At 43.5% G+C, this 24959-nt stretch overlaps 1 protein-coding gene across 2 annotated transcripts in view; it reads right to left on the reverse strand.

Annotated features, from left to right (window-relative positions):
- The window catches only part of TBX5 (T-box transcription factor 5), a 53339-nt gene that overhangs the window by 13134 nt on the left and 15246 nt on the right, over nucleotides 1-24959 (reverse strand). For both annotated transcript variants that reach the window (XM_015152892.3, XM_001111737.5), the window contains exon 7: nucleotides 17375-17466. In XM_015152892.3, coding sequence (XP_015008378.1) covers nucleotides 17375-17466 — 92 coding nt within the window. The remainder of the gene's footprint in view (nucleotides 1-17374; nucleotides 17467-24959) is intronic.

Genomic DNA, 24959 nt, shown 5'->3' on the forward strand with positions numbered 1-24959 from the left:
GTTCTTTTAATGCAATTAAGACAAATGTTTATGTGCCTATGGTCATAGCAACTCAGGAGGCTGAGGCAAGAGGATTACCTGAATCCAGGAATTTGAGGCTGCAGGGTGCTATGACTGCACCATTGCACTCCAGCCTGGGTGACAGAGCGAGACCCTGTCTCAATCAATCGATCAATCAATCAATCAATGCTTGACTATTAAAATTAAAGAGTATACCTGGAATAATCTCATGTGCAAAGAGCTACACATAATGCATTTTGAAGGATCTTGAATTTGTCCATTTCATCCTTTCTGTGACTCTATGTGGTAGGTATTATTTTTGATCCCATTTTACAGACAAGGAAGTTGAGGCCCAGGGAGATGAAGCAACTTGTTCAAGATCACAGAGTTAGAAAGAGACACAACTAGAATTCTAATCCAATCATTTCCTCATAACTTTTGCATTGTCTCGCAATGACGTCTTTCAATTTTTACAACACAATATGCTTTTAGGGGAGCAGGGTTTGGGGGCACAAGACTCTTTCCACTTCTACCCCCTCAAGTGTGTGAACATCTCCACCCTATATCCCTGCCTTTGTTTGTCATGTGAAAGTACACCAGAGTGGCCAGGCAGGGACACCGAGCATCTGCCAAGTTTCCATGAGGCTATAGACACCCTCAGGACACCCAGGGGTCTCCTAGCCCAGCTTCCCTGTGCCATCTCAGAACCAAAGCTGGAGCCATCTGAGTGGCCGCACCAGTCAGAATCACCCCCTGGGGTCAGGAGGCTGAAGGGAATGGGATTAGCTTTATGGCTCTTGCTTTGTGGTTCGAGCTACGTAATGGAAAAAAAAAGAAAGAAAGAAAGAAAGAAAAAGAAAAAGAAGAAAAATTATAATAACAATAAAACATTATAAAAGTTGTCAAAACTCACTGGCAACTCTATTTAGATCTATTTAGTTCCAATATTTCGCTGTCAGAGCTCCAAGAGGAAGGGGGAAATCTCTTTTGGTTTTATATTTTTAATAGGAAAGGTTTTGCTTTTTAATTAAAGAAAATAACCTCCAAAAAATGTTGGCTGAGAGAATTTACAAGAAAATATATCAATGGACTCCGTGGAATTCTCTGTTCCAGTACAGCCAAATTGCAAAATTGCTCTCTGGAAAGGCCAAGTCCTGCTTTTGATTACCAACACAGAAGTTGGAAAAGCAATATTATCCCAATAACCACTTGTCCCTCACAGCTTGTTTCCCTCTAAGGAGCCTGAAACATCATCTCTATCACCGATCATGAACATCTCTGTTAATGCCTGAAGTACAATGTCCCCAAACCCCTCTGACAGGTGTCAAAATACGGGTGTGGAAAGGGGAAGTAACTTCTCAATCATTATACAATTACACAGGCAAAGGAAAGAAAACGTTAGAATCAAACAACAGCGGGGCAATTTTCACAGAGCCCGTCCATGGATCAAAGGAATGATCAATCAAAGAAACGTGGTTAGTATCATTATGGCAGAAATCTCTAAAGTCCTCCAGATGAGAAGATAAAACTATTTTCTTGTACAGCTTAAGAACATCCATGAAGAAGCAAGGACACAAGAGAATTAAAGTGAAAGCTGAAAAGCCCTTGTGTCTCTGGAAATACAGGCAGCAAAAAAAGTTTGCTCTTTTTTTAATCGTCATTATTATCATTCTCATCTACATTGTTCTTCAAGTGCCTCCTAATGTTCCAGCCGCTGTACTGCTTGACTTATATGCTTATCCTGATTTGATCCTGGCAAGAACCTCGTTTCACAGGTATAGTTAGATTTACATTAGAGATGAGAAAATGCAGACAAGCCAGGCACAGTGACTCACGCCTATAATTCCAGCACTTTGCGGGGTCGAGGCAGGCAGATTACTTGAGGTCAGGAGTTCAAGACCAGTCTAGTCAACATGAAAAACCCCGTCTCTTCTGAAAATACAAAAATTAGCTGGGTGTGGTGGCAGGCGCCTGTAATATCAGCTACTTGGGGGGCTGAGGCAGAACAATCACTTGAACTTGGGAGGTGGAAGTTGCAATGAGCCAAGATCATGCCATTGCACTCCCGCCTGGGCAACAAGAGTGAACCTCTGTCTCAAGAAAAGAAAAGAAAAAAAAAAGAGAAGAAGAGAGGAGAGGAGACAAGAAAAGAGAGAAGAAAAGAAAAGAGACAAGAAAAGAAAGAAAAGTAAAAGCAGGTACAGAGAGGTTAAGTGACTTGTCCCAGACCACACAGCTAAGAGGCTGTGTCTCACCCAGGGTCAGTCCTATTCCAAATCTCATGCCACCTAATACTTTTTAAAAAGCACATACACAGAAATGTATTTTCTCATAGTTCTGGAGATGCGGGTGCTAGCGTAGTCAGTTTCTGGTGATGCCTGTCTTCCTCGCTTGTAATGGCCCCCTTCCCTCAGTGTCCTCACATGCTAGGCAGGGAGGGTTAGAGTGGGGAACTATCTCTCTCTCCCTCTCTCTCTCTTCCTCTTTTCTATAAGGCCACCATCCTGTGAGATTCAAGCCTCACACTTAGGACCTCATTTAACCATTTTTTTTCCTATCAGTTATCCTGTTTATTATTTTCACATAACATTTTTAAAATTTTTTGTTTTGGGGGAATAGGTAGTGTTTGGTTACATGGATTAGTTCTTCAATGGTGACTTCGGAGATTCTGATACACCCATCACCCGAGCAGTGTACACTGTACCCAATATGTAGCCTTTTATCCCTCATCCCCCTCCTGCCCTTCCCTCCAAGTCCCTATATCAAGGGGAATAGTGGAATGGGGGTGAGTGATAAAAGGCCCTATAAGCCCAATATTTCAGCCACCTAATACCTAATAATAAGCAATTGTCACCTCCATACCAACTAATTAGCAAATCTCACTTTAGAAAGCATGCCGGCAATGAGAGAATTGAACATTGGCTCCACCCGGGCAATGGCAAGATCTACTGATCAATTCTACTGTTTGCAGAAACTTTAGTTTGCAACAGTCAAATCTCACTGCTCTCTCTGTATCAAGCAGCTATACCTGCATCCCACGGACAAGCTCTGACAAGAGTCTGGGGCCCCCCCACCCCAACACGAGGGTATCCTGAGTACCTCGGCTGGCCTTGGGTATCAGCACCCACAGACCAGCTTTTCCCCAGCTCTGCCCTTCTCTCACATTCTGTTCCATGTGAGTGAGTGCAATGAATGACGCCATTGTCGCCGGGTCTGGGTTGTAAAACGTTACAAGGGAATATTGAAATCCATGGCCAAACTGCATCCTCAGCCTCCCTCTAGCTAATGAACACCCCGGAGAACGCTTTCCACCACAGCTGACTGAATTGGCCTTTTCACGGGAGCAGGTGGCAGGGGCGCTGGCATGTTCGGATTTTTGTGTTTGCTTGTTTTCCCCTGGTGATCCTTACCCAATTTCTGGCAGCCTTTTTCAAACAACTAAAGCAGTGCACTGGGGCAAGGCAAGGGACTGTTAAATCTCTCTTCTCTTGGAGCAAATTCCTCTTCTCAATAGTATTTTAATCTGTGATTAAAATTAAAAAGGGGGCCACATCACCCCTTGAGAGCTTTCTTGATTTATTAACATTCTAATAAACTTGAGGAAGTTGTTCTGATCTAACATGCGTGAACACAGTAGGGACTGCGGAGGGCACACCCAAGGCTGGATTTAGCCTAATGCAAATAGTAAATAATCACTGGCCTCTTCAAGTCTGCCAAGTGCTTTCTCAGTTTACACTACACCAGCAAGCTGGAGAAGGGCGCTGGGTACCAGGTTGCTGATGAGAATAAGGGGACACAATGTTCTCACTTATAAGTGGAGCTAAAGAATGTGTATAGCGTGGGCGTAGAGTGCGGAATAACAGACATTGGAGGCTTGGAAGGGTGGGAGGCGGCTGAGGGATGAGAAATTATTTAATGGATACAATGTATACTATTAAAGTGATAGTTACACTAAAAGCCCGACTTCACCACAATGCAGTAGGTCCATGTATAAAAGCTACCCTTGTACTCTCTAAATTTATACAAATCTCAAAAAAGAATGCGGGTGAGGGCACAAAGAGGTTATAAAACTTCCCCATTGCCGGTTTTTTCTTTTGTTTGTTTTTAAGACAAACTCTCACTCTGTTGTCCAGGTTGGAGTGTGGCGGCGTGAACATAGCTCACAGTGACTCCAAGCTCCCGGGCTCAAGGGGTCCTCCCGCTTCAGCCTCCCAAGTAGCTGGAACTGTAGGCATGTGCCACCACACCCAGCCAACAGTTGTATTTTTTTTCTAGAGATGGGGTCTTGCTATGTTACCCAGGTTGGTTTTGATCCGGCCTCAAGTGATACTCCCCTCTGCCTCCCAAAGCACTGGGATAATAGGCATGAGCCACCTTGTAAGGCCTAAATTTCCCATTGTTGACTCAACCAGGGCTATATGACTTGAGAGATGCCAAGAAACTCAAAGGCACTTCTCTTTCTGGCCTTAAGTACCCACCACTTATAAAAATTTTGGTTTGGGGCCTTGGGTCCCCCCTGTTAAATCTGTAGATAATATAGTATCAGAGTGGTAGCATCAAGCTCAGGCTCCAAAGTCAGGCCACGTGAATGTGCCTGCCTTCAGTATCCAGCCACGAACTTGACCACTACGTTGCTGGCTAGGTTCTCCCTTTTCCCAAGCCTCAGTCTTCTGTCTGTAAAATGTGGATAATAAAATAGCCACCTCTTGGGGGTTATAAAATGAAATGATGCATGGAAAAGCTTAGCATATATATATATATATGCGCACACACACACACACACACACACTGGGGACACGTTGCTCAATAAACACTATTTTGTATACATTAATATATTTTGGAGAAGAGGTTCTTAACCAGCAAGGGCTTCCAATGGGTATAAATACCCAAAAATATCAAATATTTAGAGCTGGTCACTTTTTCTAGGAAGAGGTTCACATTTGCATTGGCTACTCAAAAAGGGTCTGTGATTCAAAAAATGATTTTGACTCAAACTATAGAGATGGTTTGGAAATCATGGGGAAGATTCTTGGACAATTCATGACATCACCCTTTGTCTCAGTTTCCCTGTTTGCATAACAGAGAACAAAAGGCCTATCTCACAGGGTAGGTGTGGATCCTGTGGGTAAAAGCTAGATGTAAAACTACAGACATAAAAGGACAATTCAAGCTAAACTTTGTAAAACTACAGACATAAAAGGACAATTCAAGCTAAAGTTTGTTTGTTTGTTTGTTTGTTTTTGAGATGGAATCTCGCTCTGTCACCCAGGCTGGAATGCAATGGTGCAGTCTCAGCTCACTGCAACCTACGCCTCTCAGGTTCAAGCGATTCTCCTGCCTCAGCCTCCCAAGTAGCTGGGACTACAAGCGCCCACCACCACGCCCGGCTAATTTTTGTATTTTTAGTGGAGATGGGGTTTCACCCATATTGGCCAGGCTGGTCTTGAACTCCTGACCTTGTGATCTGCCCCCCTCGGCCTCCCAAAGTGCTAGGATTATAGGCGTGAACCACTGCACCTGGCCTCAAGCTAAACTTTTAATGAATTTATGGTAATCATTCATCAAATAGTCTAGTACTGAATTGAACAGCTCAATATTTTCATCCAGTCTTGTAAAACTAACCATTTAAACCAGCTTAACTGTGACTTAGGTTTAGCCTTTTCTTTTACATGATTTTGGAACCGGGGTAGGGTGGTAAGAAGAAGTCTTCTGAGGCCTCCGTCCTTCTGGAAGCTGGAAGGCTACAGCTTTCTCAAACTGCTTTCTGTACCAAAGGGATTGTCTTGAGGCATCTTTTGTCCCAGGGAAAATCATGTGAAGGCCACTGATCATTCAGAAGTAAGCCAAGGACTTTCTGGTGACCTTCGCTTCTGACGGTGACCTTGGCAAAGTCACCCAAAGCAACTATTTCTGAAGGAATGCTGAATGTTTTGTGTGCTAATAGAAAAGTCTGCCTCCTTCCCTGTTCCAAACAACTACCAGGTAGCGCATCTCTTGGAAAAGAAAATCTTAATGTGAGGATATTGATTAGTGGAGTTGGGTGGTTGGGGGACATGGCTTAGGGTGGGGATGGACAAAGACGAGGAACTTCCTCTAAGGGAGTTGGTTTCAAGCGTGGCTGCATACCATCGTCACCTGGGGAATTAAAAATACATGTACTGACACCTAAACTCACCCCCAGAGAATTTGATGTTATTGTTCTAGGGAACAGCATGGACATTGGGAGTTTTTAAAAGCTTCCCAAGAGAAAGAAGTATTCCACGAAAGGTATACACTGGACGATCCTATTTATAACAAAATTCTATAACAGACAAAACTAATCTATAGTGAAAAAAGGTCAGGACATTGATTGCCTCTGGTGAAGAGAAGGAGGCAGGGAGTGACTAAGGAGATGGGAAATGAGAGAATTTTCTGGGGTGATGGAAATGTTCTATGTTTTGGTAGGGGCTTAGGTTTCACAGGTATGTGCATGTGCCAAAAAGTGAGAGGTGTACTTAAGATTTGTGCATTTCACCCGGTATAAATTCAACCTAAAGTAAAGGAGTGTGAACAAAAATTGAGTCCTAGTTAATGATGTGCACACTGAAGTGTTTGGGGTAAAATGTACCCATGTCTGCAATTTAATTTGAAATACATCAATAAAAAGAAGGAGGGAGGGAGGGAGGGAAGGATGGAAGCATGGATAGATGAATGGATGGATAGATGAATGAATGGAGGGATATGTGGTAGGTCAAATATATAGCAAAATTTTAACTGTAGACTCTAAGCAGTGAGTATATGGGCACTCATCGTACAAGTCGTCAATGTTTCTCACACACCTTCGATTTTTCATAATAGAACACTGAGGGGAGAACTACAGGTAATTCTAATGTTCAGTGTGAGTTGAGTACTAAGTAGAGAAAAGGGTTGCCTTTTATGTAAAACAGCCCATACATGGGCTTTGTTTGCAGAAATACAATCACGTGTTCATCTGCATTCTCTAGTGGTCACTCATTCTCTAGAACCAAGGGATTACCCGGGTGTGACTAGGGGACACCTCCATCAGAGCCACTGGAGAAAATTGTTGAAGGGCAGTTTCTGATCCATCCCTGGAGCCACTGACTCAAATCTCTGAGAGTGAGACCTAGAAATCTTTTTTAACAAGCCCCTCAGATAATTATGATGCCTACCAAAAGTTTGAGAAACACTGCTCAATTGTGGATGAATGAAACATACAATTCAATAGTGGTGAAAAATATCCCATTAAAAAATGGGCAAAAGACCTGAATAGACATTTCTCAAAAGAAGACATAAAATAGACAAGAGTTATATTAAAAATGTACAACTTCACTACTCATTGAGGAAATGCAAATCAAAGCCACATGAGATATAGCACCTTATACCTGTTAGGATGGCTATTATCAAAAAGACAAAAGATAGCAAATGTTGGCAAGGGTATGGAGAAAAAGGAATCCTTGCACACTGCTGGTGGGAATGTAAGTTGGTGAAGCCACTATGGAACACAGTATGGAGGTTCCCCAAAAAATTTAAAATAGAACTATCATCCAGGTGCAGTGGCCCACATTCTGTCATCCCAGCACTTTGGGAGGCCAAGGCAGGAGAATAACTTGAGCTCAGGAGTTGAAGACTAGCCTGAGCAACATAGCAAGGTCTTGTCTCTACTGAAATTGAAAAACATTAGTAAGGCATGGTGGCACGTGCCTATAGTCCCAGCTACTTAGAGGGCTGAGGTGGGAGGATTGCTTGAGCCCAGGAAGTGGAAGCTGTAATGAGCCCCGATCATGCCACACACTCCAGCCTGGGCAACAGCATAAGACCTTGTCTCAAAACAAAACAAGAAATAAATAACCAAAAAATAGAACTATTATATGACCCAGGGATATACGTATATTCCTCTTCTAGATATACACCCAAAGGAAATGAAATCAGTATCTTAAAGAAATACCTACACTCCTATGATCATTGCAGCATGATTCAAAAGAGCTAAGATATGGAATCAGCCTGAGTATCCATGATACTCAGGATCCATGAGTGGATGATTCATCCATGAGTGGATGAATAGATGAAGAAAATGTGGTGTGTGTATATATATATAAACACACTCTAGAATACTATTCAGCCTTAAAAATAAAGAAGGAAATTCTCTCATTTGAGACAACACGAATGAACCTGGAAGACATTATGTTAAGTGAAATAAGCCAGACACACAAAGATCAACATGACATGACTCACTTATAGGTGTAATCTAAAATAGTCAAACCTGTAGCAGTGGAGAGGAGAATGGTGGGTGCCAGGAGCTGGGGAGAGGGGAAGTGGGGAGATGTTGGTCAAAGGGTACAAAGTTTCAGTTATGCAAGAGACGTAATTCCTGGAGAGCTAATGTACAGCAATGTGAATACAGTTAACAGCACAGTATTGTGTACTTAAAATTAACTAAGAGGGTACATCTTAAATATTCTCTCATATATATGTATATACACACACACACACACACACACACACACACACACGAAAATAAAATGGTAACTATATGAGGTGCTGAATATGTTAATTAGCTTGATCATGGTAATTATCTCATATTTACATATATTAAACTATTCCAAGTTGTATAACCTAAGTATACACACTTTTTGTCAATTATACCTCATTAAAGATGAGGAAAAACATGGATGAGTGAGTGAGTTGCTCCCAGCCCTGTTCCTGAATAGCAGATATGCTGGGGATGGGTTGGGTGGGGGTGGGGGTACCTGAGTGGGAAAGCGGGAATGTGGGAGGGGGTGGGTTCTAAGCATCCATGCCTTGATAAATAGCCATGATCCAAGATGAGATCCTTTCAGAAAAACAACTCAATTTTACAGCTTCACTTAGGCTGGCTCAGCTCCCCAGACACAACCCCTCTCTTGTTTTACATAAAGGCACTGCTTCCCTGGAGGAAGCCGTGTGGCTAGGTAAATTACAACCCTAAGAGGGGAGTTAATGCCATCTCCAGAAGGTTGTCTAACATTGTCTGGAAAACCACTTCTCATTAATTGGGCATTCAGATTACCTTTAACCACAAGCAGGAGAACACAAAAGTGCTAAGCCTTCAGTTTGAAAAATGATCGTTTGAGGTTAAGAGCTGAAAATTAATTTAAAATCAGGAAGGAAGGAATAGAAGAGGGAAGGTTCAAATAGAAGAATTTTAAACTTTTAGGAGATCCAGGCTTCATACATCCCTTGAAATTGTTTGAATGTTTTTAATTGAGACAGCATCTTGCTCTGTTGCTCAGGCTGGAATGCAGTGGCATAATCATAGCTCACTGCAGCCTCAGACTCCTGGACTCAAGCAATCCTCTTGTCTCAGCCTCCAGAGTAACTGGAACTACAGAAACATGCTATCACGTCCAGTTAATCTTTTTTTTTTTTTTAATCTTTATCTTTTCTTTTCTTTTCTTTTTCTTTTCTTTTTTTTTTTTTTTTTTAAGAGACAGGATCTTCCTATGTTGCTCTGGCTGGTCTGAAACTCCTGATCTCAAGCAATCCTCCTCCTGTCTCAGCCTCCCAAAGTGCTGAGATTACACACATGAGCCACCACACCTAGCCTGAATTTTTTTTCTCTATTCATATATTGTGAGTCTTTCAGAGGGTCTCTTGCTTTAATTAGATTTTCAGAAGGAGTCTTGCACCTATTTGCAGAAGCCCTACCCTAGAGGAACAAGGTAGAGAGGGTGAAAATAAGCACCCATAGTGGCAGGTGAGGTTGGTCAGTTCCCAATGTGGCTGTGTAGAGTCCTCTCAATAATCAAACTGGAGCTGAGTAATGGGTGGGCTTCAGTCTGACTGAGACATCCTGGACTCCAAGCTTTCCCATCCACTCTCTGGTTGGGTGACTCAGATCCCAGTCACCCAAAGCAGAGCCTCAAAATACCCCTTACGTTCAGGGTCCATGCCCCCGATGCTGTCTGCAGCACACTAAGAGAGCAAGGAAGTAAAGGGAGCTTTATTTCTTCCATGAAGAACTCTGAGGCCAACCAAGCCCCCCAATCCATCATCTACTAACCCCCCTGAAAATGCTCCATAAATACTTCTTATGGTGAAAAGACCAGTCATTGATCATGGCCATTCTGTGTGAGGTGAGGTGAGGTGAGGTAATAAATACCGAGATGAAGGACTTCGCTATTGCTTGTTCATATTCTGGGGTTTACAGTTACAAGAAGATGAGCAGCAGCCCAGTTTAGTGGAAAGGGGGTCCTCTCCATCCTGAAGAAAGCAAGCCTGCAGCCAGGCAGGCCCCTTCATCCACACTAACTGTGTGACCTTGGGCAAGTCAACCTGGCATCTGGTTTCACCAGATCATGGACCGTATCTTAACACCTACCGGCGACTGAGCATCCCTCTGGACCAGACACTGTGCTATGTGCTTCCGTGCCTGCTGAGGCAGTTTTAAAACGCGTGGAGACATTCCTTGACACTCCTTCCAGGTAGAGGACAGAGCTTGTCCTACCTCCTTGAATCTGTTTTCTATTTGTTTGGGTTTTTTTTCGAGATGGAGTTTCACTCTTGTTGCCCAGGCTGGAGTGCAATGGCACGATCTGGGCTCACCGCAACCTCTACCTCCTGGGTTCAAGTAATCCTCCCACCTCAGACTCCCAAGTAGCTAGAATTACAGGTGCGTGCCACCACACCCTGCTAATTTTTTGTATTTTTAGTAGAGACGGGGTTTCACCATGTTGTCCAGGCTGGTCTCAAACTCCCTGGATCTGAACCCCCCTGAGTGAGTCACATTCAACCAAAAGAATGCAGCAAAAGTGATACTACCTGTCCTCCAAGGTGCAGTCAGCAAGGACCAGGCGGCTTCCACTTCCACTTTCCATGAGAAAGTCTGAACACCCTGAGTCTGCCATGCTGGAGAGGCCACATTCTGATTTTTCAGTGGACAACAACGGAGGTCCCATCCAAAAGCAGCATCAACTGTGGGTCACAGGAATGTGCCAAGCTGGACATCCTGCCTGATCTGCCTTCCGACACCTGCAGCCCAGCCACCATCTGATGGCCAGCAAGAACTGCACAGCTGAGTCCTTCCAAAAAGAATGGCCCACCAATCGCAGACAAAATAAAAGTGCCTCCCTGGTGCTTCCTGCTTCCCCTTTCACACAGTAGCGACCAGCAAGCCCTGGTCTTTTCACTGTGAGCAGCATTTATAGAACATCACTGGGGGCTAGCAGATTGCAACTGGAGGAACTTGGGGACTTTGATGGTCTGGGCGCTCTTTGTGGAAGCGCTGTGGTTGCCTATACTGCTTTCCTCTGTTAGAAGACTCCCAATGTGCTGTGGGGGAAAGTTGCCTCAGGTGGGACACTTTGGCTGGCCTGGTAGCATCACACACAGAGAACAGATGGGATAGTTTGGAAGCCAGGGTATCCCAGCCAGCCCAGCTCAAGCTTGGGAGTCATTTGTTATGCAGCAATAATAATCAGTACACATGCGTTACTCATTTCATCCCTGCAACAGGCCTGGAGGTAGGCTCTGTAGTGACTTCCTTTTTACAGATGAGGAAACAGACACTTGGTGGAGTGGAAAAGCCCCGGAGCAGCTCAGTGCAGTAGTCTGGACCCCAGCTCCTGAGCCTGTTTCCGTCCATGGACCCTGGTCCCCTGTGTGTTGATTCATCCTCGTATGCCTAGTGCTTGGCATACAGCAAACACTTAACAAACGTTTTAGTTGCATAAACAAATCAGATCAGAAACTGAATAAGTAAATGAGTCTCTGGGCCTCAGTTTCCCATTCTGCAAAAGGGAGCAGGTGGATCAGATGCTGTCTCCTGGAGTCCCTTCTAGCTCTACAATTCCACGCTTCTAGGAGCAGCTCTCCTCATACCTGTCATAGAGCCACTCCAGCTGGCTTTCAGAGATCTTCAGAATCTGATCCCTACTCCAGCCCCCTAGACTTCCAGGCCCCTGCCCACTTCTTCCTTGTTCCAACCCAGAAAACCCTTCTTCCCAACAGATTCAGGTCCCATTCTCTCTACGAGGCCTACTTCTACCCTCTCCATAAAGCCTACTCTGCCCCAGTCCCAGCTCTAGCCCCTTTGGCTCCTAGGAAGTTTAGAACTTGTTTGAATACATCTTGAAGACGGAAGCAAAGTCCAAAGAAAGAGTTGTTCTATGAAAAACCAGGGCCCAGATGGTTTCAAACAGTAATGGCACTCTCAAGCCTTTCTTTGTAGGTGGTTGAGCTTTTATGTATGTTTCTCAAATTTCTGTGGTTTGCATACTATCTTGACGGCGTTCCCCAAACCTTGATACCAGCCATTCTGTTATTCAGTTAATATTTCCTCTTTAATCAGCCTTAATTCCCCTCCCTTCATAGCTTCCTTCTTTTCTTCCTTTCCTATAACTCAGTCTCATTCTGAGCAATAACATCTATGAAATCACAGGCCTGATGTGTCCATGGGTCTGTGCACCATCTAAAACCTGTAATTCCCGTGCTTTAGAAGGCCAAGACATGAGGACTGCTTGAGACGAGGAGTTTGAAACCAACCTGGGCAACATAGTGAGATTCCATCGCTGGACATGGTCTGTAGTCCAGCTACTTCTGACACTAAGGCAGGAGGATTGCTGGAGCTCAGGAGTTCGAGGCTGCAGTGAGCTATGATTGTGCCACTGAATGCCAGCCTGGGTAATAGGGAAAGACCCTGTCCTACATAAGTAAATAAATAGTTTTTATTTTAAAAAATCCTTTGTCACCAATCTAAGGGTACTGAAATTTGGGGAAATATTAGTTCTTAGGATTATATATTTTTTTAAGCCACAGATTGATTAACCTGTCTAAATAACACTGGCACACCCTTTAATTGGTCTGCTTGAGACAGGATGTTTCAAAGACTTTATGCCTTGTGCTTTCCCATAGCTCCCAAATTTTTATAATAAGCAGTGATTGCTCCTGTAACTAGAAACCATTAAAAATGTTGGAAAATAATGAAGACATCATCTGCGTTTTCCAAACACAGGGAATTGGGCCAAGAGCTAGAGGCGGGAACAGCCAGACATTTGCCAAGCGAATCCAAAAGTTATTTCTGTGGAATAACTGCAAGGTAATGCTTAACTATCTGTAACCCCACCTCACTCCCTTCTTCCAATTGTTGGAATTAGAGGAAATTTCATCCCTCCTGCTTTTCTCCCATAGCCAGCTGTCACCGGGTGTGTAGGGGACAGGAAACAGGATTACAAGATTAGCAGTGAGCCTGCCATTCCTGCCTGGCTGTTATCAAGGCTGACTCTGGAGAATCATATTCCCCACTTGCCACTACTGACTACAACTTGGGGGGTGGGAAAATGACCCAAAATAAATTCTGAACAAGGGCAAAATTGGGAGCAGTGGGGAGTTTTCCCCCAAATTAGTTAAATTTTACTGAATATTAGACTAGGAATCAAGCACTCTGTAGGCCTTTGCTCATATAATTTTTACAGGAACCCTAGAAAGTAGAGGCTATACTTATCTATGCCCCTTCTGCAGATGAGAATACTGAGGTTCCATGAGGTTAAATCACGTACTCCAGGGCACATACTGATAAATGCAGAGCAAGAATTGACCCCAGGTTTGTCTGACTCCAAAGCCCTCTGTTGGAACCACTCTTCTTCACTCTTTCTCCTTCCCCAAGGACATGTCCAGAGACGTTGGCCAATGACCTTGTCTACTCCCCCAACCCATCAGTGGTTAGTTCAGCCCTATGGTTTCTGGGGCAACTCCTAACATGGCCACAAAGACATACATGGCTCTTAGGCTGAGTGGTTTGACTCAACGCGTCAATTACTGGCTTTCTACTGATGACTAGCCAAACCTTCCCTCCATTCCATCTGCAAAGTTCCTACCCATTAAGGACACCTAGTCCAGGCCTCAAGCGACCTGCAATACCTTGACGGATGGTTAGGACAGCCAATGCAGGCCAAAGAGGAGTCATCTGCCTAAATATATAAACAGCTGTGTGACCAGCCTGGGCAACCTGGGGAGATCCTACCTCTACAAAAAATACAAAAATTAGCTGGATGTGGTGGCATGTGCCTGGACACCCAGCTCCTTGGGAGGCTGAAGTCAGAGGATCACTTAAGCCTAGAAGGTTGAGGCTGCAGTGAGCCGTGATCGAACCGCTGCCCTCCAGCCTGGGCAACAGAGCGAGGCCCTGTCTCAATATCAATCAATCAATCAATCAAGAAGTAAGTAAACAAACAAAATGAACATGTGTTTAGAACTTTAGGAGAGTTGGCCAGGGGCTGTGGATAATGTCTGTAATCCCAGCACTTTGGGAGGCTGAGGCAGGAAGATCACTTGAGTCCAGGGGTTCTAGGCCAGCCTGGACAGCGTGGTGAAACCTTGTCTCTACAAAAAATACAAATTTAGGCCAGACATGGTGGCTCATGCCTGTAATTCCAGCACTTTAGGAGGCCGAGGTGGGTGGATTGCCTGAGGTCTAGAGTTCGAGACCAGCCTGGCCAACACGGTGAAACCCCGTCTCTACTAAAACACAAAAATTAGCCAGGCATGGTGGTAAACGCCTGTAATCCCAGCTATTCAGGAGGCTGAGGGAGGAGAATCGCTTGAACCCAGGAGGCCAAGGTTGCAGTGAGGGGAGATCATGCCACTGCACTCCAGCCTGGGTGACAGAGGGAGACTCCGTCGCACAAAACTAATAATAATAAAATAAAAACAAACAAATTTAGCTGGGCACGGCAGCGCATGCCTGCAGTCCTAGGTTCTTGGGAGGTGGAAGGATCACCTGAGCCTGTGGATGTCGGGGCTGCAGTGAGCTGAGATCATGCCACTGCACTCGAGCCTGAGCAACAGAGTGAGATCCTATCTCAAAAAAAAAAAAAAAAAAAAAAAGCTTTAGGAAAGACTCCCTTAATGACTGACATCTGAGCTCTCACATACCTACACGTGCCCACCTGTCTCTCCTTTCATGGCCGGCTGTCATCCGTCCAATCAGCTTCCAAAGTTCCAGGCCTGAGTTGGACACAGAAAAGCCTGGAGGGCAACTGGTAAAGTTTGAGTGGCTGATTCCCAGGAGGGGTCCTGGTGGGAGACATGGGCTGACCACACAGTCTGTGGCCAGGGAAAGCTTCTTGGAGGAAGGAAAAGCTACAAGGAGACCCAGTGATGGTTCTACAAGGAGACCCAGAGATGGCCTGGTGAGAAGGAGGGGAAAGGGTTTGACGCAGACCAAATGTGTGTTCGAAGGGCCAAAAATAAAGGAAAGAACACAAGTTTGAAGCCTTTCCTTTAGCATGATTGACACATATTAGGGGGACACTGGTGAAGGACAAACCTAGGAGGGGTGGCCAGGCCCCATGGGAAGGGCATGGCCAACCAGGCAAGAGTCCAAACCTTATACCAAGGGCAACAGGGGGCTTGGACATGTTCTCCACTGCAAAGAGACCTTGCCTGATTTGTGTTTTACAAAGATCTCTATGGTGGCTGCCTAAAGAAAGTCCCTGGAGGAGACAAGGACTGAATTTAGGTCTCAATCAGTTAGGAGGCTGGTGGCGGCTAGAGTTAGCATACTGGCAGAAGAGGGCTGAATTCTGAGTTATGCTAGAAGGTATGATCAGTAGGACATGGTAACTGGTAAAGTTTGAAGGGATAATTCAAGACACCTTAAATCTATTATTCACCCCCTGCTCTTGACCTTGTAAAAAGGAGGGAAGCAGTGAGAGATGATGAAACCCTTTGATTGCAGGCTGGAAAGGCGATTTCCCTTCAGCTCCCACCTGCACAGCAGGAACTTGGCCTGTAGGTCTGAGAGGTGACTCTGTTTGGCAATGACCAAGCTATCTTAATGGCAAATCACCATCAGAATGGGATAGGAACAAAAAGTTGGCACTCTGAGCCCAGGGTCATGAATAATTGAACCTCTCTCAGCTAAAACACAATATTTGTTGTCATCTTTTCCACTGACCCTGTGACCCAATTTCAAAATGTAGATGCTTAAAACCAAAAATAAATTTTAAATAGCAAACTCAGAACTTGCCTATTTTAGCCACAAAAAGTACCTTGTGAGTCCACGATCTTGAAGGAAACCAATTTATACAAACAGGAATCCATAGGAAACCAATTTATGAAAACAGGAACATGTGCACACATGTACCACACTTCTTGTTTTCTTTAATGTTTGGAAACACGGTCATTGTCTTGTTTTGTTTTGTTTTTTTTTTTTAATATTTGGAGACAGGGTCTTGCTATGTTGTCCTGACTGCAGTGCAGTAGTGTGATCATAGCTCACTGCAGCCTCGAATTCCTGGGTTCAAGAGATCCTCCTGCCTCAGCCTTCTGAGTAGCTGGGGCTACAGGAACATGCCACGTGGGCTAGCATTATTTTTTAAAAAGCACGCAAAATTTGACCTGATAAGCCCACTATCTAAAAACAATTTTTCCATTGCATGTATTTCTAAACCTAATATTAAAACCATAGATCTAAGGTCTTTCTCCCTTTCTGTTCTTATAGGTCTCTTATCTTTCTTTGAATGAATATATCTATCTGCCTGACTCTCCCTTTCCATGTCTTCCAGAAAGGATAAGGAAAACATCCGAAATGATCTCATTTTGTTTTGAAACACTAAACCCACCAAACAGAAAAAAGAGAAAACACTACACACACACACACACACACACACAACACACACACAAACCTTCCTGGTCAGAGGGATCAAGATGTATTTCTAATTTGCTTGCCATATGGTAAGTTATTTTGGAAGCACATCAAGAGGTAGAGAGAATGTTCCACAAAATTGGCAATGCTTGTACAATCCTTTCAAATCAGACCAAATTCCCACTATGTACATTTGCTACAGCCCGTTCTATTCATCATATCAGCAACTATGACCACAGGATATGTAAAAATACCGAGCAATTTTTAGCACCAGCTTCCAATCCTCCAGTGCCCTGGACACCACATGGTGTCAAGTTTGTCTGTATTTCACCCTCAGGAAATCAAGTCATTAACTTCTCTTTCATTTACCAAGAGCTGTTGCCAAAAAAAAAAAAAGCATTCATCGGCTGTGACTTATGGGAAGAAAAAGAGAAAGGGTTTCCCTACAGGGAGAGAGACAGCAGAGAAAGAAGAGAAAGCTGTACCTTCTGTTCCCTGGGAGAATGGAGAATGCCAAACTCTTTGTACCTTCTCTCCACTAGAAAATGTATTCTCCAGGTTGCCCAATGGTGCCAACCACATGTGAGGGTTAGCAAAAAATGGGACAGAGGGGGCTCATTCTCCCCATTTCTCTGTGCCTGGCATTCTGTGGGCAGGAAGGCTGGTGGAGGGAGGTGCTGGGTTGCTGCTGGCTTACCTGGGTAATTTGAGGGGTATGTGTGGAGGAGAAAGTTGAGGAATCCACTTTCCTACCTTTGCATTCTTGACATTCTGTGCAGCTCCATGTCATCACTGCCCCGAAATCCTTTGGCAAAGGGATTATTCTCGATCTTTAATTGCGTGATCTGAAGGAAAGAGGGAGAGAGAGCAAGCTGGTTTTCACTTGATTGCTGCAAGACCACCTCGGGACATGAGCTAATAATAAATGTCATGGAAATGCAGCCTCTGGCAACCGAAAGAAGCAAATTAAGCCAGTCACGTCAACGGGACCCACCACTTCATTCAAGTGGAGGCTTTGAAAAATGTCCTCCATTGGACAGCTTTTAAAAGGGGAAAAACACCTGGATTTGGTTTGCCCATTAATTGGAGTCATACTCTGCATCATTCCAGCCGGGTTCTTTTTTTTTTTTTTCCAATCTTGCATTTTGTGTTTTAAACACCATCTAGGCCTCAATACTCAGTACCCCCTCCCCTTTGGAAAGCTGTGCATACTGACATGACTGTTGCACATCCGGCAGCGTGGTAACCTCCATTTGGAAGGGTTGACTCCATCGTGTGTTTCTGCAGAAAACATGTCTTGATTATTGCATTCAAAAATTCTATTATGCCTCTTTTCATGTTCATTTCATAGTTTTGCAGATAGCGTTTGCTAGCTCTGGTGGAAAATGGTGTCTAATGAAATAAGCACCAATATGTATAATGATAACATATATAATAGCTACTGAACAGCACCAAAGCTCTTTAATGTCCAAAGCAAAGAAGAGAGGGTTCTATCTTGGAAATCTGTGTTGCAACATACAAGGCGTAGTTACAGAACAGGGTCTTTTTACACATTTTGGTTTCAGGCCCAGAACTTTAATTTAATCCATCAACACATTATATTAGTGTGAATGTACAGTAGCAGACCCAGGTGACAGAATGCATCCATATGGAGTTTGCTAGAAGTATTTCCTAAAAAATTGCATGTGAACTGAATTTTCATAGAGAGCATAGAGAATCATGCTATATACATGAGAGCAGCATGACTCAAACTTCGGTCATTCAGAGTTTTCTTTCACTATCATTGCCATATCTATACAGTGTCTGTACACTGGCTTAACATTTTTATTTAAGTCAAACCACTTTTAATTGACATTTATTTCACACAAATATGATGTCAGTTCTTTGTATGACAAACTAGAATCACTTGCTATTCAATAAGAAGAAAACAAACATATGAAATTGTCTCTACTCAGACCCAAAGCTTGCCTTCTCTTTGTTGCAAGTGGGAATTAGACACTTTCAGAGTAGTTAACACAAACCAGTACTGAACTGAGACTCCCTCTCTAATAGAATACTAGAAAGATAATTTTAAAAAGAACAACTTTCAGCCAGGCATGGTGGCTCATGCCTGTAATCCCAGCACTTTGGGAAGCCAAGGTGGGTGGATAACTTGAGGTCAGAAGTTCAAGACCAGCCTGGCCAACATGGTGAAACCCCATCTCTACAAAAAATACAAACAAAAAAATAAATATCTAGGCATTGTGGCAGGCTCCTGTAATCCCAACTACTCCAGAGGCTAAGGCAAGTGAATCACTGGAACCCAGGAGGCAGAGGTTGCAGTGAGCCGAGATCACACCACTGTACTCCAGCTTAGGCAACAGAGCAAAACGCCATCTCAAAAAAAAAGAAAGAAAGAAAGAAAGAAAGAAAGAAAGAAAGAAAGAAAGAAAGAAAGAAAGAAAGAAAGAAAGAAAGAAAGAAAGAAAGAAAGAAAAGAAAAGAAAAGAAAAAGAAAGAAAGTTTCTCTGTGATTTCATCATATTCAAGTATCCCTAAAAGTCATCTAGAGTCTATCCCAGTAGTATAGTTACAGATTTAAGAAACTATGCTTGATAAATCAATGTACCCTCTAATTTCTTCATTTGAAGAGAGGAGGAATTCTTGTCTGTTCTGCTTTCTGGAAGAGATGACCTACAAGGTTTACCTCTAACCCCAAGACTCTATATTGAAAGTAAAATTATTGTATGTATGTGTACCCATGTGTATTCACCATAAACACAAACATACAATTAATATTTTAAGATATATGATTCCAACTATACAACATTCTAGAAAAGGCAAAACTGTGGAGTCAGTTAAAAGGTCAGTGGTTGCCACAGGTTGGAAAGAGGGAGGGATGAATAGGCAGAGCCCAGAGGATTTTTAGGGTTGTGAAACTACTCCCTATAATACTATAAAGGAGGATACACGTCATTATGCATTTATCCAAACCCATGGAAGGTACAACATCAAGAGTGGGCTCTAACGTGCACTATGCACTCTGGGTGATGATGATGTGTCAATGTAGGCTCATCAACTGCAACAAATGTTCCACTCTGATGCAGGATGTCCATGGTGGGGGAGGCCGTGCATGTGGTGGGGAGAAGCTATAGGGGAAATCTTGGTATGTTCTGCACAACTTTGCTATGAACCTGAAACTGCTCTAAAAAATGAAGCATTTTTGTTTTGCTGTTTTGTTTGGATATGGGGCCTCAATCTAACACCCAGGCTGGAGTGCTGGAGTGCAAACATAGCTCACTGCAGCCTCAAACTCCTGGGCTCATGCAATCTTCCTGCCTCAGTATCCCAGGCAGCTGGGACCACAGGCATGCACCACCATGCTGGGCTAATTTTTTTTATTTTTATTTTTAGTTTCAGTTGAGATGAGGTTTTGCCATGTTGTCCAGGCTGGTCTGGAACTCCTGAGCTCAAGCAATCCTCCTGCCTCGGCCTCCCAAAGTACAGGGATTACAGGCCGAGCCACTGTGCCCAGCCAGGTTTTCTTTGTTTTTTTGTTTGTTTGTTTGTTTGTTTTTTGCTTGTTTTTGTTTTTTTTTAAATGGAGTCTCACTCTGTCACTCAGGCTGGAGTACAGTGGCACAATCTCGGCTCACTGAGACCTCCGCCTCCTGGATTCAAGCGATTCTCTTGTCTCAGCCTCCCAAGTAGTTGGGATTACGTGTGCCTACCACCACGCCTGACTAATTTTGTATTTTTAGTAGAGAAGGGGTTTCACCATGTTGGCCAGGATGGTCTCAAACTCCTGATCTCAGGTGATCTGCCTGCCTCGGCCTCCGAAACTGTTGGGATTACAGGCAGGAGCTACCATGCCCAGCTGAGCCAAGTATTTATTTATTTATTTATTTAGAGACAGGGTCTCACTCTGTTACCCAGACTGGAGTGCAGCGGAGTGATCGTAGCTCACTACAGCACTGACCTCCCAAGCTCGAGTGATCCTCCCGCCTTGGCCTTCCAAAGTGCTGAGATTATAGGCATGAGCTGCTATGGCTACCCTAAAGTCTATTTTAAAATATTTTTAAAGTAACCGTGTGTGTGTGTGTGTGTGTGTGTGTGTGTGTGTACACATTCTCCCTCCCCCAACCTTTTTTTTTTATTTGGGTTTTCAGAAAGACAGAGTCTCACTATGTTGCCCAGGCTGGTCTTGAACTCCTGGGCTCAAGCAATCCTCTAGCCTTGGCCTCCCAAATTGTTAGGATTACAGGTGTGAGCCACCACACCCAGCCCATTTTTGTTTAACTGTGTCTATTCCTTTAGCTTTCAGATTATTTATTTATTTATTCTTTATTTTTTGAAACAGAGTCTCACTCTGTTGCCCAGGCTGGAGTGCAGTGGTGCGATCTCGGCTCACTGCAACCTCTGCCTCCTGGGTTCAAGTGATTCTCCTGCCTCAGCCTTCCCAGTAGCTGAGATTACAGGCGCACACCAGCACACCTGGCTAATTTTTGTATTTCAGTACAGACAGGGTTTCACCATGTTGGCCAGGCTGCTCTTGAACTCCTGGCCTCAAATGAGCCACCCGCCTTGACCTGCCAAAATGCTGGGATTACAGGTGTGAGCAGATTGGCCTCAGATTTTTTCTTGACTCTTCTGAATGAGTAGAAAAATCTATAAAATCCTTTTGGAAAGTCATCTTAAGATGTGTACTCCTGCATTCACTTGTATTTTAAGAGTCTAAACACCCAACACCTAATGGGATTTTCTTTCTCACTCAGGCTTTATCACAATGAAATTTCACCCAGTTGGCCATAAATCATCTTTTAATGGACTTGCAAAAAGTTAAGGAGAAATAGGTCATTTAAAAGTGGATGAAGGACATCTTTTCCTCCCACCCCCCACCCTGCCCCATCCCAGTCTCAGAAGTAAATGTCAAAGATGGTGAGGCTGTGACACCAGCATTTAGCGAGGATCTGAGCATCAGAATTAGTGCTCAGTCCATGATGTCCACCGAGAACTCAGAACAAAAAATTGCCCCAAGGAAAGAAGAAAAGGGGGAATTTTATGTTATCAGCAAAAACCTTTTGCTCAAATCCATTCCTTACACCTCAAACAGATTGGCTATTCCTAATCTTGTGCTTACCATCATAGCTTGCAAAAATATGATTGCACAGGACAAGCACATTTCTTATATATTCACTTAGGTATGTTGATCTTTACGTGTAACTTCTTTTGGAAACTGATTATAGATGCCTATATGACCTAAGAATTACCCTTGAGAAATGTCAACATACAACATACATTATCTGCAGGTCAAAATATCTGTCCACTCACATACTACAGCCATGTTTATTAAATTCCCTTCCTAATATGCTGTGTGTTAGATCGTGGACACACAAACTGATACACCTGGATTTTCCAGTTCCACCAAAAGACTTCAGTAAAACTTTCTTCTATTCACCATGCAAATGTACTCCCTTCAAAATCAACATAAAACCGGATATCCGGGAGAGATTTGGGAGTGGGGGAAAAACAAACATAAATACCAGCTCCAACTGAGACAGAGGTTGTAAAAATTAATGAGAATAATTGTTGTGAATTCTTGCTTTTGAAAAAAATTTTTAAAACCCTCACGAGGACCAAAAATCTTAATTATGTCTCTCTATTAAGGGTTCATTTCCTGGTCCCGACCAGAAAGCTCATACCTCATAAATATAGACTCCTTACACAATGATTTAAGCAGGAGGAAAATGCAAAGTTAAGTTAATATCTGGGGATAGACATTGCTTGCATACACAGCCATTGTTGCAAGAACAGGGAAATGAAATGCCCACGTGACGTTTTTTAACACCTAAATATTTCTAGGGATTGCTCTGGGAGCTGCTGACAACTGCAGTGAAAACTTTACAAAAACGTGTTTCACAGAATGAACGTCGCTGGGGAAGATTTGAGTTTTTAAATATCTTTTTCAAGCTGTCAACCACCTGGGGAAATAAGTCCCAAATCCAGTCCGAGATCACAGCTGGGCTGAGGAAATGTGTCTCGTCATTAGGGGCCCTGTGGTATATGGGTATGTGATTGCAGCCTAAGAAATGAACCCTGTAGCATACCTATCTCCACCTGGTACCTACATCCAAGGAGAGAAAGATCATTCTGAAGGCAATGTGCCCTTTGACCGTAAAAACGGTGGCCCTTAGTTTTCCAAATTGTCTTGGCAATTTAATCATATGCATTGCTTTTCTTTCCCTGCTCATTTATCCAAGGCAAAACGCTAGACAAATAGTCCTTGAATTGATGACATGATCAGGGAATGAGCCAACTAAACCACAAAGACTAATATTTGCAGTTGTTTTTCAACCACAGGAATAAGAACTTATTTAAATTCCCAGTCTTTCAGATTCTAAACTAGCCAGGAAGTTAGAATGAGTAAGCAAAGAGTTTTCTGAAGTCTGTGTTTCGGATGGAATCGCCCTGTTAATAAACTGATCAGCTAACTAGTTAATCAAGGGTCTCATCAATCATTACTAATGCTCTGCGCTAGCTCTCTGCCAGGTCCCGCATGACACGCTTGCCGGGAATTATCTCATTGAATCCTCACAACAACCCTATGAGGTGAGTTCTCTTATTATCCCCATTTTACAGGTGCGGAAATGGAGTTAAATCATTTGCCCAAAGTCAAATAGGTTTGAACCAAAGCAGTCAGCCTCCACAGTCATCCACCTTAACCCTATGCGATGGTGAGCTCAGCTGGCTTCTACCCATGAAGTCAGAAGTCTCAACACCCGGTCCAGGTGGGACAATAAAGTAGCAAGACTGAGTCCACAAATCACATGCAACCCTGGCCCGCTTATTTAAATCACACATCATATATCCATGTGGGAAATGTTTGCAGGGGCCCTGCACTTGACTGGGAAAGTGCACAGTTTTGGATTTGCTCCTGAAAAAGAAAATAGGTGTCTTTGGTGCTCTAAAGTAAGAAGTGGGGGAGGGAAACAGAAGGTTGTCTTCCATGAAATTTCTCTCCCGGATATCAAGGAATCTGTCAGGCTGGCTAAACAGACCTTTATGCACAGCTCAACTGGGCTCCCTGACTCAATCAATACAGAAAAGAAAAGCAATTATTGTGTGTGAACCCTTAGTGTGGCCATCAAATACACATATATCCAAATGCATATTTGAAGACACACATTCTTAGACACATGATTCCCTACATTGTGCTAAAAAAAAAATTCACACATACATACCCCATTGGGCAGGCAGGCATTCATGCACATCAATCACTAAATATGTGCATTGGGAAGACATTTTTAAAATAGAAATGTAAAGGGTATTGGGCATATTCACAAATGGTTGCAGTGACAGTTTCACAGGTATACATATATATATATACACAAGAAGCTTATCTAATTGTCTATTTCAAATATGGCAGTTTATTGGATGACAATTATGCCTCAATAAGCCTGTCAACAGAGAGAAGGAGAGAGGGAGCGAGTTTTCCCACATCTATCCACACCTGATGAGTCTTAAGACCATAAGCATAAGCACACAGAATTTAGGGTGTTTCTTCCAAAGGACCTGAGCACTCAGATGGCTTTTTAAGCAAGTCATTTTAATATGTCTACCCCTTCCTGTTCTCCTGTATGAACCTGAGCTTTCTTGGGGTAGACAGGGGAAAGATATGATATATTTTTGGACCCCTGTCTGGTTTGAGAGCATGTAAGTATATACATATATAGGAAGAATTGAGTTTCCTTATTGCTATTTTTTTTTCCTGGGACCATCACCACAAAGCTAAACACAGGTTTACAGCAACCATTGAGGGAAACAGGTTTCAAGCAGCCAGACTCAGATTGGCCTGAAATAGTTTTACATCTTTCAGGGCATTCGACCCTCAGTTTTGCTCTTGCTGGTTCAACAAGTGGAAGGATACTCAGAAAAATCCTCCTACCCATTTAAAAAGGAATGGTGTGTTGAGGGGAATGACTTTTCTTTGCAAGGGCGGGAAACTCTCTCTCGACCTGGGTTCCCAGACAGGCCTTGTGGCCTGGAAAGACTGTCTATCACAGCTTGACCAGTTCACAGACAATCTGGATTTGGACATTACCCACAGCATTTTGGAACAGTCCCAGCCTCAGTTGGGGCATTCTCTGCCAAGCCAGCCTGCACTGGAATGAACTTCGAGGGGTGACGGGAGGATTTGGGGTGCTAAGCCTACCTCTCACCCTTTTCTGGCCTCTCCTGTCCGGTTCCCAGCTCCTGCAGTTCCCCCTCCACTCCAGCCTTGCTGGTGGGGACAGGAACTATGAAGGAGGTATTGGGGGGTGGGGGCGCACCATCCCCAAATCCATCTAGGTGACCTGCC

The sequence above is a fragment of the Macaca mulatta genome, chromosome 11, assembly GCF_049350105.2.
Source record: "Macaca mulatta isolate MMU2019108-1 chromosome 11, T2T-MMU8v2.0, whole genome shotgun sequence".
Classification (NCBI taxonomy): domain Eukaryota; kingdom Metazoa; phylum Chordata; class Mammalia; order Primates; family Cercopithecidae; genus Macaca; species Macaca mulatta.